At 41.1% G+C, this 13,341-nt stretch overlaps 1 protein-coding gene across 1 annotated transcript; it reads right to left on the reverse strand.

Moving 5' to 3' along the window:
• Nucleotides 1-6,977: 6,977 nt before the first annotated feature.
• On the reverse strand, nucleotides 6,978-8,333 carry LOC145100832 (myb-related protein 315-like). Its single transcript, XM_079037958.1, has 3 exons — nucleotides 8,067-8,333; nucleotides 7,765-7,894; nucleotides 6,978-7,605 (listed from the first exon to the last, which is right to left on the reverse strand). Exons 1-3 carry the CDS (start codon nucleotides 8,197-8,199, stop codon nucleotides 7,077-7,079), a joined length of 792 nt encoding a protein of 263 aa, XP_078894084.1. The 5' UTR covers nucleotides 8,200-8,333; the 3' UTR covers nucleotides 6,978-7,076.
• Between the last annotated feature and the right edge of the window lie 5,008 nt (nucleotides 8,334-13,341).

Below are 13,341 nucleotides of genomic sequence, written 5' to 3' on the forward strand. Positions count from 1 at the left end.
TCGCTGAGGAGTAAGCACGCGTGGTAGAATTAGTGAACGAGAAGGTTGAGCAGCTACTTAGGGACTCTGGAATGGTCTGTGCGGAGAGTATGGGTAGATGTGGTAGGTAGTACGGGCCCGTACTACCAAAAGCAGAGGACCCATACTCGATACAGGGAGTATTCTGAAGGTTCTAAGTGGCAGACTGAGGAGTGATGTTATGGTTCGAGTACCATATATCGGAACAAATTGGGGAGTAATGTCATGGATCGGGTTCCATGATTGGTAGCTGATTGAGAGGTGATTCCATGGTTTGAATACCATGATTTGCATTAGATCTAGAGGTGATGTTGTGGTTCGAGTACCATGACCCGTGACAGTTAGTGTTATTGGTTCTACCAGTTACCCGTGGTGATTGGTTAGACCGAGATCAGAGGTGAAAGAGTATGGGGCTAGAGGGCCATGATGGACGAGTTTTAGTGAAGTATCCCTTAATGAAGAAATCGAGTTAGCCCCGAGGGATTGTTGATGAGATGCCAATTGGAGTCGCAAGACTCAAGAAAGAGTAGAGATGGCAGTCATAGAGGATTACAGCCTGAGTTGAGCAACTAGCCGATAGAAGAGATGTCACCTTCTGTGATCTAAGTGGTGCTATTTCCGTTTCTAGTGAGAAACATAAGAGGTGTGAGATTTCGGTTTGGGGTTTTAGGAGTAAAACCCTGCGGATTAACATTTATGTCGATTTTCATCCAGCGTATCAGGCAGCATGTTTGCCGCGAGGTAAGGATATATCGTGAGCATGTAGTCGGTTAGGATTGAGGTGGTCGAGGACCACGTTGCACCCTATTTGAGTATAGTAGGGCATGTGGTAGCAGTATCAGTGGGCAATCCAGTTGAGTATATCAGGGTGGCGGCTCTTCTGTCTATGATGGATATTGAGTATGGGAGTGGAGTCCCAGTTCTTGTGAGGACTCAAGTGATGGAACTTGGGTGGAGTAGTCGAGGGCGAGGAGTACGCTGAATTATGGTTTCAGTCTAAGAGTCAGTGATCTTACTGGACAGTTGAGGTATTTGGTATTGGAATTGTATGAGGCTTCGAATGGCTAGAGACAGTCGCAATGAGAATCCCTGAGGATTTCTTCGGAGATTTAGGGTATTTGAAGTTTCTTGATCTCTAAGTGGGGGAGAACAGGGTATTTTATTGAGGGAACCAGAGATTGTGCAAGAGAGGTTAGGGGTTGGATACAGGAATCTGGTGGTGACCAGGGCCGTTTCAAGGGGAAGACTCGTAATAGTGGTACGGGCAGTCAAGAACTTCTGGGTCGAAGTATGGATTTCATATATCCCTTTTTGGATGGATAGGGGATTATCGAGTGGCCAATTTCCGGGCCGGTGTGTGTATTTCTTGCGTGGATTTTGAGCAGTAGGGGAAAAGGGTTTCGGAGGATCACCAGCGTATTCTGAAGTGTTAGCGCTTTCCTTGTTTCCAATTGAGTGTTTGGGTACACTGAGGTTGCATACTGGGTAACGGAGAATTATTTATGGAGTTAAGAGGAAATGAATTGTTGTATCTGTATGGTGCTGGGAGTAGGAGAGCAGTGTTTGAGGCAAGATATCGTGATGTCCATAATGGTGATCCGTGGTGACCGGGAATAATGTCCCGATTTCGGAGTTATTTAGAGCCTTGAGTTTGAGACGCCCAGTGGTATATCATGTATCTACGGTTCCAGTGGGAGCCCTTCGAGTATTGACAGCAAGAGGGATTATTTTAGAAGATGGATCTCCACAGAGGTAAGTAATTTTGTTATAGTGGTTGCCGCCAGAGTCTGTGATGCATATGTGGGACAAGTGTGTGTAGTTATCTATGATAGTCTACGGGCATGAGTGAGTGGACATAGTGTGGCATTGGGATGAGTTGAGAGTATGGGGTGAAGCTACGGGGAGCCGTAGTATTCACTAGTCAGAGGGTGTTGTGATGCTACGGGGAGCTGTAGTGTTCACAAGTCAGAGAGAGGGAGTCGTGGTACTACGGGGAGCCGTAGTACCCACTTGACAGTTGGTGTTGTGGTGCTATGGGGAGCCGTAGTACTCACTAGTCAGAGGTCTTCGTGTTATTGCGGGGAGCCGTAATACTCACTACACGGCAAAAGAGTGTGATGTTGGGGTGTTCTCCTATCAGTGTTTGAAGCAGAAGAGTTGTAGGCTTGAGCAGCCTTAGTATAGAGTTTTGGAGCCTGGTGGTTGAACCAAGGGCGGAACTGGGGGTCAAAGTGGATTCGATCCTCGGTTGGATTGTATTTTTTCGTATGAGGAAAAGAGAATTCCGTGACTTGTGAGTCACTAGGCCGGGATTGTGGTCACGGGGAGGAAGCTAGTGAGATATTTTGGATCACGCTATAGGTGATCTTTGGGGGTTCAGCTGTGGAATCAAAAGCTGAACTGGTACTCAGTATCGAAGTGGGATGTGAGAAATGAGCTACAGTTTGTCATGGTGATATCTGAGGACACTTCAGAGCGAGCGGACGATTCAGACGCTCGAGGACGTGCTTCGGGCATGTGTATTAAATTCGGAGGGAGTTGGGACATGTATTTGCTCTTGGCCGAGTTTTCTATACAATAGCCATCATTCGAGCATTTGTATGCCACCTTTTGAGCTGTTGTATAGTAGGAGGTGTCGGACCCTCCATTTGCTGGGGTGAGGTAGCGAATGGACCCGAGAGTCCTTACGAGCAGATCCAGAACATGTGCGATACATGGAGTAGTGGCAAGGTTGACAAGTGGATTTCCTTGGGTAAGAAAAGAGAAAGGTATGTAACCCCGGAAGGGAGTGTTGGTTCATGGAAGTGAAAGCAGTAATGAGAATGGATGATTTGGAGTATGGTGGTTGAACACTATGTCTGTGCCAGTGGTATGGAAGCACATCCGGGTTGGGTGTCGGTTGAGGTTGCAGAAGAATCTCCTGTGGTTTAGAACCAAAGGAGTTCGGAAGGAGATGCAAGAATAGAGCCTTGGATTTAAGTATGGTTGTGATTTGGAGGTTATGTTTATAGTGGTAATTCATCTTGGGGACGTCTGATGGTATCGTCAATGTGTCGGGTTTTTCCAAACTAAGGATGTAGAGCAGGATCAGCATGTGTATGCGATTTCGATGGAGAGATCATGGGAGTTGCTCAAGGGCTGCAAGGTGTGTTATCCTGTCAGCACGGAAGGAAAAGAGTTAGATTCCGAAAGGAAGCGGGATAAGTCCCAACAGTCGGTACCGGGTCAGGATCCGGTGGTTCAGGGTGATATCTAGCTTGTTAATGGCTTAATGATTGTTGTGATTTGGAGTGATGAAAGTATCATCAAATGATCATTTGGCTAATAAGGGTTGTAATCAGAGAAAGAAGCCGATGGCCGGCTTGATTCGATTGGTGATTACTGTGATAAGGATTCAGACCTTATAGGGGTTTGGTAACAATGTTTGAAGGAACTTGGTTTGGTTAGTGCCAGGAGGTGCATTGCGAGAGTAGTTCTGGAGTTGTGTGCCGTAGGCTTCGGGGACGAACCCTAATTTAAGTGGGGGAGAATTGTAACATCCTGAGTTCAGGAGCGCAAATTCAGGGTTCAAAGTGTAAATGTGAAATAGCAACTCGGCGAGTCCATGGGTGGACTCGACGAGTAGGGTCACGATTCTGGTTGCGTGTTAAGTGGCCAACTCGGCGAGTCGGCGGCTGGACTCGGCGAGTTGGTGCTGTGTGGAGAAAACCCTAATTTCGGAGGATGAGCCCTATATAAAGGACATTATACCCTCTCCCCAGCCTCTTTACCTTCTCTTGAAGTCCAGAAAACCCTAGGGAGCGTTTGTGAGTGGTTTGAGAGCATTTGAACCTTGGAGAAGAGATTTTGGAAGAGATCTTGGAGAGTTAAGAGGCTTGGAGCATGGGGCTTTGCTAGGATTTGGATTTCTCTTATGTTGGAGTTTCCTTTTGAGGTATTATTTCATTGCTTGGGCTTTTATTCTTCATTTTGAGGTTTTTGGAAAAGATAGCATGTGGTGTTTTGAGTTGGAGGTTAGATCTGAGGTTGCTACCTCAGATCTGGAATGGAGAAGGTCTAGAGTGCATTAAATTCCCTGTTCTTGAGTGATTGGTGAAGCCATCTTGTCCCAAACCCTAACCCTAGAGTGTTATATGCTTATATCTCTTTGGATTCACGTAAAGTTTGCCACTTTACGTGATGGATGGGTTGTAGAAGGGTAGATCTATGGTTTGGATCATTTGCATGGCCTGGAAAGCTTCTGTATGGATTAAGATCTAGAGGTACTCGGCGAGTCACAAAGGTGTACTCAGCGAGTTGCTTGAAGATGGGCAGGAACTCGGCGAGTTGGTTGAAGATAGCCTTGGACTCGGCGAGTCTGTTTTTGGACTTGGCGAGTCTGGTCGTGAGGTCCTAACCTTCTTCTGGTTGATCCGTGAATCGGTGAGTTAAGGGAGGACTCGGTGAGTTGAGTGCGAGGGGACTCAGAGTTGTGGGACTCGGCGAGTCTCGGGTTGACTTGGCGAGTAGGGTCAACCAGGAAGGTTGACTTTGACTGAGGATTTTGACTTTGACCAAAGAGTTGACCAGTTGACTTCCAGGAGTATTTGGTTGTTATTGGTGATTTTTGGTTTCGGTGATTCAGTGGTGGAGTTCGTGACGCTGGTCGGAGCAGCGTGGATTGTTCTTCAATCGGCAGTAGCAGGTGAGTCTTCTCACTATACTTTACCTAGAGTGGTAACAGAGTTATGTGATAGAGATATTATATGCTATCTATGTGATGTGTGGCACTTCATTATTTCTATGTGATTTATGCTGTGTGTATATCAGAGTGAGGACCGGAAGGTCCATAGAGCTAGGACCAGAGGGTCCGTAGAGTTAGAGCCCAAGGGCCGATAGAGTTATAGCCTCGAGTGGCTAATATATGTTATATGTGGTATTTTTAGAATTATGTGCCAGTGTATTTGTATGTTGTTTATGTGTTGAGATTCATTGTGATATGTGATTCAGAGTTCTCAGAGTTAGGACCTTTGGGTCCTTAGAGTTAGGGCCAGAGGGCCCACCGAGAGTTGGGACTGGAGGGTCCCATTGAGACACACTGACCAGAAGGTCAACAGAGTTATAGCCTTGAGTGGCTAATATGTGTCAGAGTGGTATTTTGGGGAACTCACTAAGCTTCGTGCTTACAGTGTTTTGTGTTATGTGTTTCAGGTTTTCCCCGGATCACGGGACGGCACCGGCTCGATTGTATACACCAGAGGAAGCGGTTGTTTTTAAGATCCTAGTTTATTAATTGATTGTACAAAAGAGTCATGTATTGTAATTTATACAAAATGGGATTTTTATGAAAAGTATTAAGGAGAAAAGTAATTTTAATTGAAAAAAATTGTTTTGAAAAATTTCGGCGTTACACATAGTCTCAATTTTGTATCCCCAAACAGAAGTTTAAGAGTTTTAACTCATGATTGAGGTAATAAACAGCAAATAAACGAATTCTAATTGTCTAGCCATAATGGAAAACAAAAGATTAACTAGAATGAAGAGAATTTGCCTCAAATCCCTTCGGAATTGGATTCTAGGTTGTATCTTCGTTCTCTAGGGTTCTTTTGGCTCTTCAATCGCAACTAATCTCTCCAGAAGGGTTCCAACATTTATAATGTCGATCTGAGAAGTTATATTTATAGATGCGAAACGACTCGTCGAGTCCATTGCCGACACGCCGAGTCCATCTCTTAATCCCCGTATGCGATAAGTCTCTGAGTCTTTATCTTCTCGAATATTCGATCGGACTCGCCGAGTAGACGACCCTACTCGCCGAGTAGGTATTGTTTTTGGTGTTTTTCTTCTTTGTTCAAATCCCGAGCTCCCAACCGCTTCTCCTGCTTCCTTTTACTTCCGAGCTTCACTTTTGGACTGAAAACATAATTCAAATACTTTTAAGTATCTTTTGTCCATGATATGCAATAAATTAGCTAATAAATGATAAAAATCTATACTTATTATGAGGCTAAATATGCAAATATCATCCGGCAAAGATAAAGATAAAGAAAGAGAGGCATTGAATAAATATCGGTGGATAGGTTAGAAGGAGGAGGGGTGGGCAGGGTATAATTTGTCTTTTTTGGTTTTTTAATTAAATCTATAGAGAATAATTAAAAGGAAATTAAAAATAATTATTGAAGGGCAAATTCGTCATTTCAAGTTGGGTATGGACCAAAACCACACATAAATGCCTACTATAAGGACCAAAAACAATAGAAAGATCCAATTTTGGATCAGTGGCGCACTAACATTTCGTTTTGAACCAAAAACAAATAAATTTGCCAACTACATGGACCATTTTTGCAATTTTGTCTGAAGGGAATAAAAAATGTCCTATTTTTATAAGAGGGTATCATAAAGGCCTTATTTTTGTTAAAAACTCCAAAGATTGCACCGTAGTTGCCACCACAGGTCTTTAAGTTCTGATTCTAACGAAGAAACCATACATTAAATGTTTTTTTAAGTAGCATAGCAACCACAATCCTATTGCTTCTTGTCCAAATTTAGCATAAATTTGCTAACACCTCCTATGAGCAAAGAATATATCCGACTCTACAACTCAACACTTATTTCGTTGGTTTTGTTCAAACAACTATTTTATATGATTGTGCTTAGATGATAGCTCAACCATCTAACGAGAATGTATGTATATGACATATACATGCATCTCCACTTAAATTGTTCATTTATTTGACGGATGCTAAATAAATGAGCAATTTAAATGGACATGTATGCCCATATTATACATAATCATTAGAAGTTGATTGTAAGGGAAAGAAACCAAAAACATAAGAGAATCAATATTAGAGAATTACATTCTTTATCGGTTAGTAGGTGGATAGCAAGGGAGAGAAACAAAAAACATAAGAGAATCAATATTAGAGAGAATTACATTCTTTTCTTTAATACAAAATTCGAATATCAAGAGTTGATAACATAATTAAGCTCGGTCTTCTTTCTTTTTCAATTTTTTTTCTTAATTAATGACCTACTAACAACATTAATATAATGAACAAAAAGATATACCACATTTACCACTAAGTGTTTCCTAAAAGGAAAAATGTATCCTCTTGTTGACTGAGGTAATCCCATAACAACGATGGATCTACACCATCAACCCATTGTTGTAAAGAATAATCTCCTTCTACGAAAGGGGATTCTCCAATATAAAGATCAGGGTTCATTGAATCCTCATAAGAATACGAATGAGAATAGCTAAATGATTTTGACGTTGATTCTTCCTGATTCATATTTGTTCGTAAATCCATGTCGAAGTTCTTGCAAACCATGTCATGATGGTTCTGGGAGTTTATGTCATTGTCGAGTCTATGTTCATCTATCTTCTTATGACCGACTTGTGTATTTCCATTATTCGATGTGACATCATAGATGGTGTTACATTGCTCATTCTTGGGTCCCATATCTTGTTTTTTCTCTTCATCAATTTGTTTGTGGGTGTTCGGGTCTACTCCAAGAAGCTTTAACTTTTTCTTGATTCGAGTATTCCAGTGATTCTTGATTTCATTATCTGTACGCCCTGGAAAATGCGAGGCAATCTTTGACCACCTAAAATATGGCCATGTATATTCATTAATCGATCGATATTTGATTATAATATGTAAACATGCATGCATATATACACATATACAATGCATTAATACATACATATGCATGTATTCACATAACTTGATTGTATTATAGAAACAAAAATAAAAATGTAAATACCTATTTCCAAGACGAGCATGAAGTTCAATAATCTGATCCTCTTCCGCTTCTGATAGTGTCCCTCTTTTGAGATCAGGCCTTAGATAATTAATCCATCTCAACCTACAACTCTTCCCACATCTTAGCAAACCTTCACGGAAATGGAAAATTCGAAATATTATTTAGAATCCAATTTCCATACAACAAATGGCATCATTCTTGTAAAATACAATGTTTATCCTTCGACTTTTCTACTAAATCAGTGGTCTTTTTGCAACGAAGAACAAAGTATATATTAATTAACAAGGAAACCGAGAAAAAACCTGCAAGCTTAGGAACCATTCGCCAACATTGGATGCCATTGTTGATGATAAAATTCATAAGTCTTCGATCTTCTTCCATAGTCCATGGACCTCTCTTCAACCCCGCTCGATCACAACATGGCTGTCTCCCCATATGTTCCCGTAAATCAAATTCCCAGAAACCTTCTTAGTCTTGTTAATTTCTGTTCTTTCTCCTGTTCTTCCCGAACCCACAAAAACCAAGCAAACCCTCTTAAAAACCAAGCAAAGATTCCTACGACAGATAATTTTCGAATATTAAAAACGTATTTGAAAGCAAGTTGATGATGATGAATATGTGTGTACGATACCTTAACGAAAACCCTACAAATAAATGGTCACCCACTCTTTACTTGTTTAATCATTGAGACGTGGGTTCTATGTGTTGACAAATCAAAACACCCATTTTTCATCCAAAATATAAAGTCTCCCTTTAAATAATCTTCATATTTCGATTGGAAATCATGGGGATTTAATTTAATAAAAAGATTAGGGTTGATGGGGATTCTCTTGGCCCCTTCAAGAGCTGGCCAGTTTTGTCTTCGTAGAGGAACTTTTCATACAGTTAAAGATGCCATTTTGCCACTACTATATTTGTGTTTTAATTAATTATTAGGCTTTTGTGTCGATTATCATGTTGTTTCTTTCGGCTTTGTTGATAGAACTTGCACACGAATGGACTGTTTAGACGTTTTTGAGTCAAATATGTCGTAATTTGGAGCCGAAAAATGGTTTTTAAGTGGTGAAAACCGGTTGATTTTTGGTTTATTGTACGTTTTGACTGATGTGATGTGATGTATGAGTTATTAATGTATATAAAACTGAAGTAAACAATATTGAACAGGAAGTGGACGGGCATGAAAGCGAACCCTGGATAAATAAATTCGTGTGTTTTTTAATTGAATAGACAAGTAGTTTCATGGGAAAAACCATAACGAATATGTTGGAAAAAGACTTGTCATAATATGGGGTTTGACATGTAGTGGGTTTATATAACTCAACGTGTTAATCTTAAAAACTATATGGTCGGACTTATTGGATAAATAGAATGCAGAGGCTATTATCAAAATATGTTGGAAAAAGACTTGTTAATCTTAAAACGGGCTTGGATTTAGCTGAATTTACTAGGACGGGTTGAAATTGGTCCGCTGACATTTTTATCCATGTTATAATTTCGTGAATAAATAGAATGCAGAGGCTATTATCAAAATAATGATCCTATAAAACTAAATTATTACAAAAATAAACCTAGTTATAGCCTTTGGTTGTGTTCAATATCATTAAAAAATTATACGTGTTCAATATGATTAAAAAATTATACGTTCAAATAATATATTGAAAAAGGTTGTCAGCATTAAATATGAATTGTCATAGCCATGAAATATAATTCTTCAAAATGTAATGTAAAAACAAACCTCATGGATCAATACCAAAATTATAGTATCATATAACTGAAAATGATATTATGTCGGCAACCATGATATCGATAGGCATGAAAATCACATAAGTAATAGAAATAGAAAAATGAAGTTTCAAAAGTGTTTTTTTATTTTTATTTTGCAATGCTTGATTAATAAATTGTTTATATATATATATATATATATATATATATATATATATATATGTGTGTGTGTGTGTGTGTGTGTGAGCGTTCAATCGAAAACATTTCTTATTGCGAGAGTATTTGAGAACAAAAATTCTTTTTTAATTTGCAAGGTAACACTTTTGTAATTAAATAAAAAACTAGACATGAATAAATATATTTTTATAAATAAAAAATAATTAAAAACAATTTAAAAATCCACTAACTAACATCACTCACCATCTAACTAACACCACCAACCAACGCCTTCTACCATCCACCACCACCAACCACCCATCACCACCATCTACGACACACCACCCACCAGCCACAACCAACCACCTATCACCACCAACCACTAAACACCACCACCCACCACTCACCACCATCCACCACTCACCACCATATACCCACCACCCACCATCCACTACCACCTATCACTCACCACCACCCACCACCTAACACCAACCACTAGCCACCAACAACCCATCACCACCAACCACTAAACACTACCATCGCCACTCACCACTATCCACCACTACCCACCACTCACCACCACTCACCACTACCCACCACCATATATACACCACCACCCACCATCCACCACCACCACCTATCAGTTAACATCACCCGCCCACCCACCACCAACCGCCCACCATTACTACCAACCACCCATCATTACAACCTACAACCCAATACCACCACCCATCTATACCGCCAACCATCACCCACCACCACAGACGTCCATCGCCCCACCCATCACCCAACAAAACCACCACCCCATCACCCACAAAAACCACCACCCACCACCACCACCATCATACACAACCACTCACCACCACCACCCATCACCACCACTCGCCACCGCCACCCCACCCCACCCACCACCAACCACCTCCCATCATTGCCACCTACCTCCATCACCAATTACTACCACCCCACCAACATCCACCACCATAACCACCACCCGCCTCTAACATCCTGTTTCGGATCGTTTGTGAATTGAGGTTCGTGGGCTGAAACCTGGGCATGAGGAAGCCTTGAGACTGCAACGAGTTACTAGAAGCGTTGGGCTTCTCGCCATTTTTCCGTAGATGTGGGGATTATTGGAAATGGGCTTATAGTGAGGAACTATGATAGTTCGAAGCATTGGCAGGTTTGTTCCCTTATTTGAGAAAAGGTGGCAGCTGAGTATGCGGGGTGTACGTGTGTGTACGCTTAGCGTACTCATGTGCTTAATTTGGACGCGGAGCCACCTAGTACGTCGGGTGTACTAGGCTCAAAGAGAAAACCCTAAATGAGGGATGTGGCCCTATTTAAAGAACATGATGGCCTCATTTCTGGCCACCATTTCCAGCCTTCAACCCTCTCAAAACCCTAATATCAGTTTCTCTAGATTGAGTGTCCATTTGTGAGCTTCTAAGTGTTCTTGTGGTATCCTTGAAGTAAAGAAGGAGCATTGAGGAGGATGGAGTTAGAGTCTAAGCCGTGGATCTGATCTTTTATGTGGTTGGAGCATCATTTGAAGGTATAAAGCTCAAAGCTTTCTTATCCTTTTTGATTTGAGCATATTATGGTCCATTTTAGGGTTTTGGTCCCAAAGCTTGGAGCTTTATGAGTTGTTGAACTCCAGAGCTTAATATCTGCCCCATTGAGTGTTATTAATGGAGTAGATTTATAAAAATGAGGTCTTGGTTGTTAAAAATACCCCATGCATGAGATATGAGCACTTTTGGGAGTAAAGAGTGAGAGTTTTTTTATTTGGGACTTCCTCAGCCATGTAAAGGCTTAAAGTCATGAACTTTATGTAGTATGAGCCTTTAGGAGGCCCAGATCTGAGAGTAAAGCTATGGTCTTAACCTATTAAGACCAAGAGAGTGGGAATAGAAAGTCTGGGACGTACGCCCCGTGTAGTCCTAATACGCCCCACGTATTGATACAATGTCCCCGATCAGGATTTATGTGGACGCTTGTGTACGTTGAGCGTACTAAGGGAGGTACGCCCCGCGTAATCTAGTTGTGGGTTTTTTGGGCTAAATCTCATATTTGGCCTTGAGTGTTGGGCCTGGATTTTGGGCTTGTTGTACTAGAGATTTTGATCAGAGAAATATTGTCAATGTTTTGGGCCTTGTGTTGGTCTCGCCATTGGGACTTAAGTTTAGGAGTTGGGCCTTGGGAGAGCACATTTAGTATTGGGCCTTGGTGGGCCTAATGAGCTTGAGTAAATTGTGCTGGTAGTGAGCTATCTTTGGACCTAATGAGTGAGGTTTGGTCTTAGATCTTAATTAGGTAATTATGGGTTTTGGTTCAGTGTTAGAGGTCGGTGTGCAGCAGCAACATCTATAGGAGTTGTTCATCATCTGAGTTGAGTCTTCTCACTATACTTACCTTGAGTGGTAATCTATGTGTGACCAGAGGGTCTTATGTGCTTATATTGAGTATTATGATATCCTGCATTATGTCTTTGTGATATTATGTTGTATATTATACTGAGTTTACTGAGTTAGAACCGGAGGGTCCACCCGAGTTGTGGGACCGGAGGGTCCCACTGAGACACATTGACCGAAGGGTCTTATTTGAGCATAGCCATGAGAGGCTAATGAGATATGTGTGGTATTTTGGGGAACTCACTAAGCTTCGTGCTTACCATGTTATGTGTTATGTGTTTCAGGTACTTCTAAGGATCACAGGAAGGCGCCGACTTGATTGTACACACGAGACTGAGTTATATTTTGTGGATCCTGGATTTTGTTATTATAGATATGTGTTTTATAAATTGAGATTTTGGAGATTTTGTTATTTATGTTAATGAGATTAATGTGATTTTTAAATGAAAATTTTACGGTGTTACAAGTTGGTATCAGAGCCTTGGTTTGAGGGATTCGGATGCACCTTCAGGTATGTCTGGACTCAAACTGAGGATTTGAGAAAAGTTTTTAGAAGAAATGATTTTTCTAAAACGAGTAAGAGTTTCTAAGTGAAAAACAAGAAGGAGCAGTGTGTACAATCAGCCAGAGCCCGAACAGTGATATCCCAAAATACCTTAATTGTTTACTTTATGAGATATTTATAAGACGTTTATGAGATATTAGAATTGCATGCTAGAGGATAGGCTGGGTATTTTAGATTCTAGGGCTAGAGTTGCCTGATTTGTGATGCCTTAGCCTAGGAGATGTTGTTATTTGTTATTTTCTCTGTAAATGTGCTGAGTAGGAGTACCTAGCAGGAATCTTTTAGAGAGAGAGATTTGAGTAGCAAGGTAATCTAGGAGAGATACCTAGATGAGCATTTGAGGAGTCTACTGAGAAGAGTGATTAGATACCATGAGAGGTAAGATAGCCTGAGTTCGGTGATGCCTTTTGAGTTGTGAATAGATCAAGTGGAGTTGTGTGTTCGAGTAGTGTTTTGTGCCGTTGGAGGTTATTCGATGCCCGAATGATGCTTGCTTCGTGCTTTGTGGAACTCTTGTTGATGGGAGTTAACTACTAAGTGAATATGATGATATTCAGGAGGTAGATGGCTGACATCATAAGGAGTTCTTCAGTAGCTGATGGCAGAGAAGTATGAGAACCTAGGAAGAGCCTAGGGAGTGACCTTAGTCAGATGAGTACACTGATAGAGGAGAGTATTCGTTGGAGAGCGACCAGGTATAACGAGATTGGTGATCGAAAAGGT

The sequence above is a fragment of the Lactuca serriola genome, chromosome 4, assembly GCF_051521515.1.
Source record: "Lactuca serriola cultivar US96UC23 chromosome 4, Lser_US96UC23_V15, whole genome shotgun sequence".
Taxonomy (NCBI): domain Eukaryota; kingdom Viridiplantae; phylum Streptophyta; class Magnoliopsida; order Asterales; family Asteraceae; genus Lactuca; species Lactuca serriola.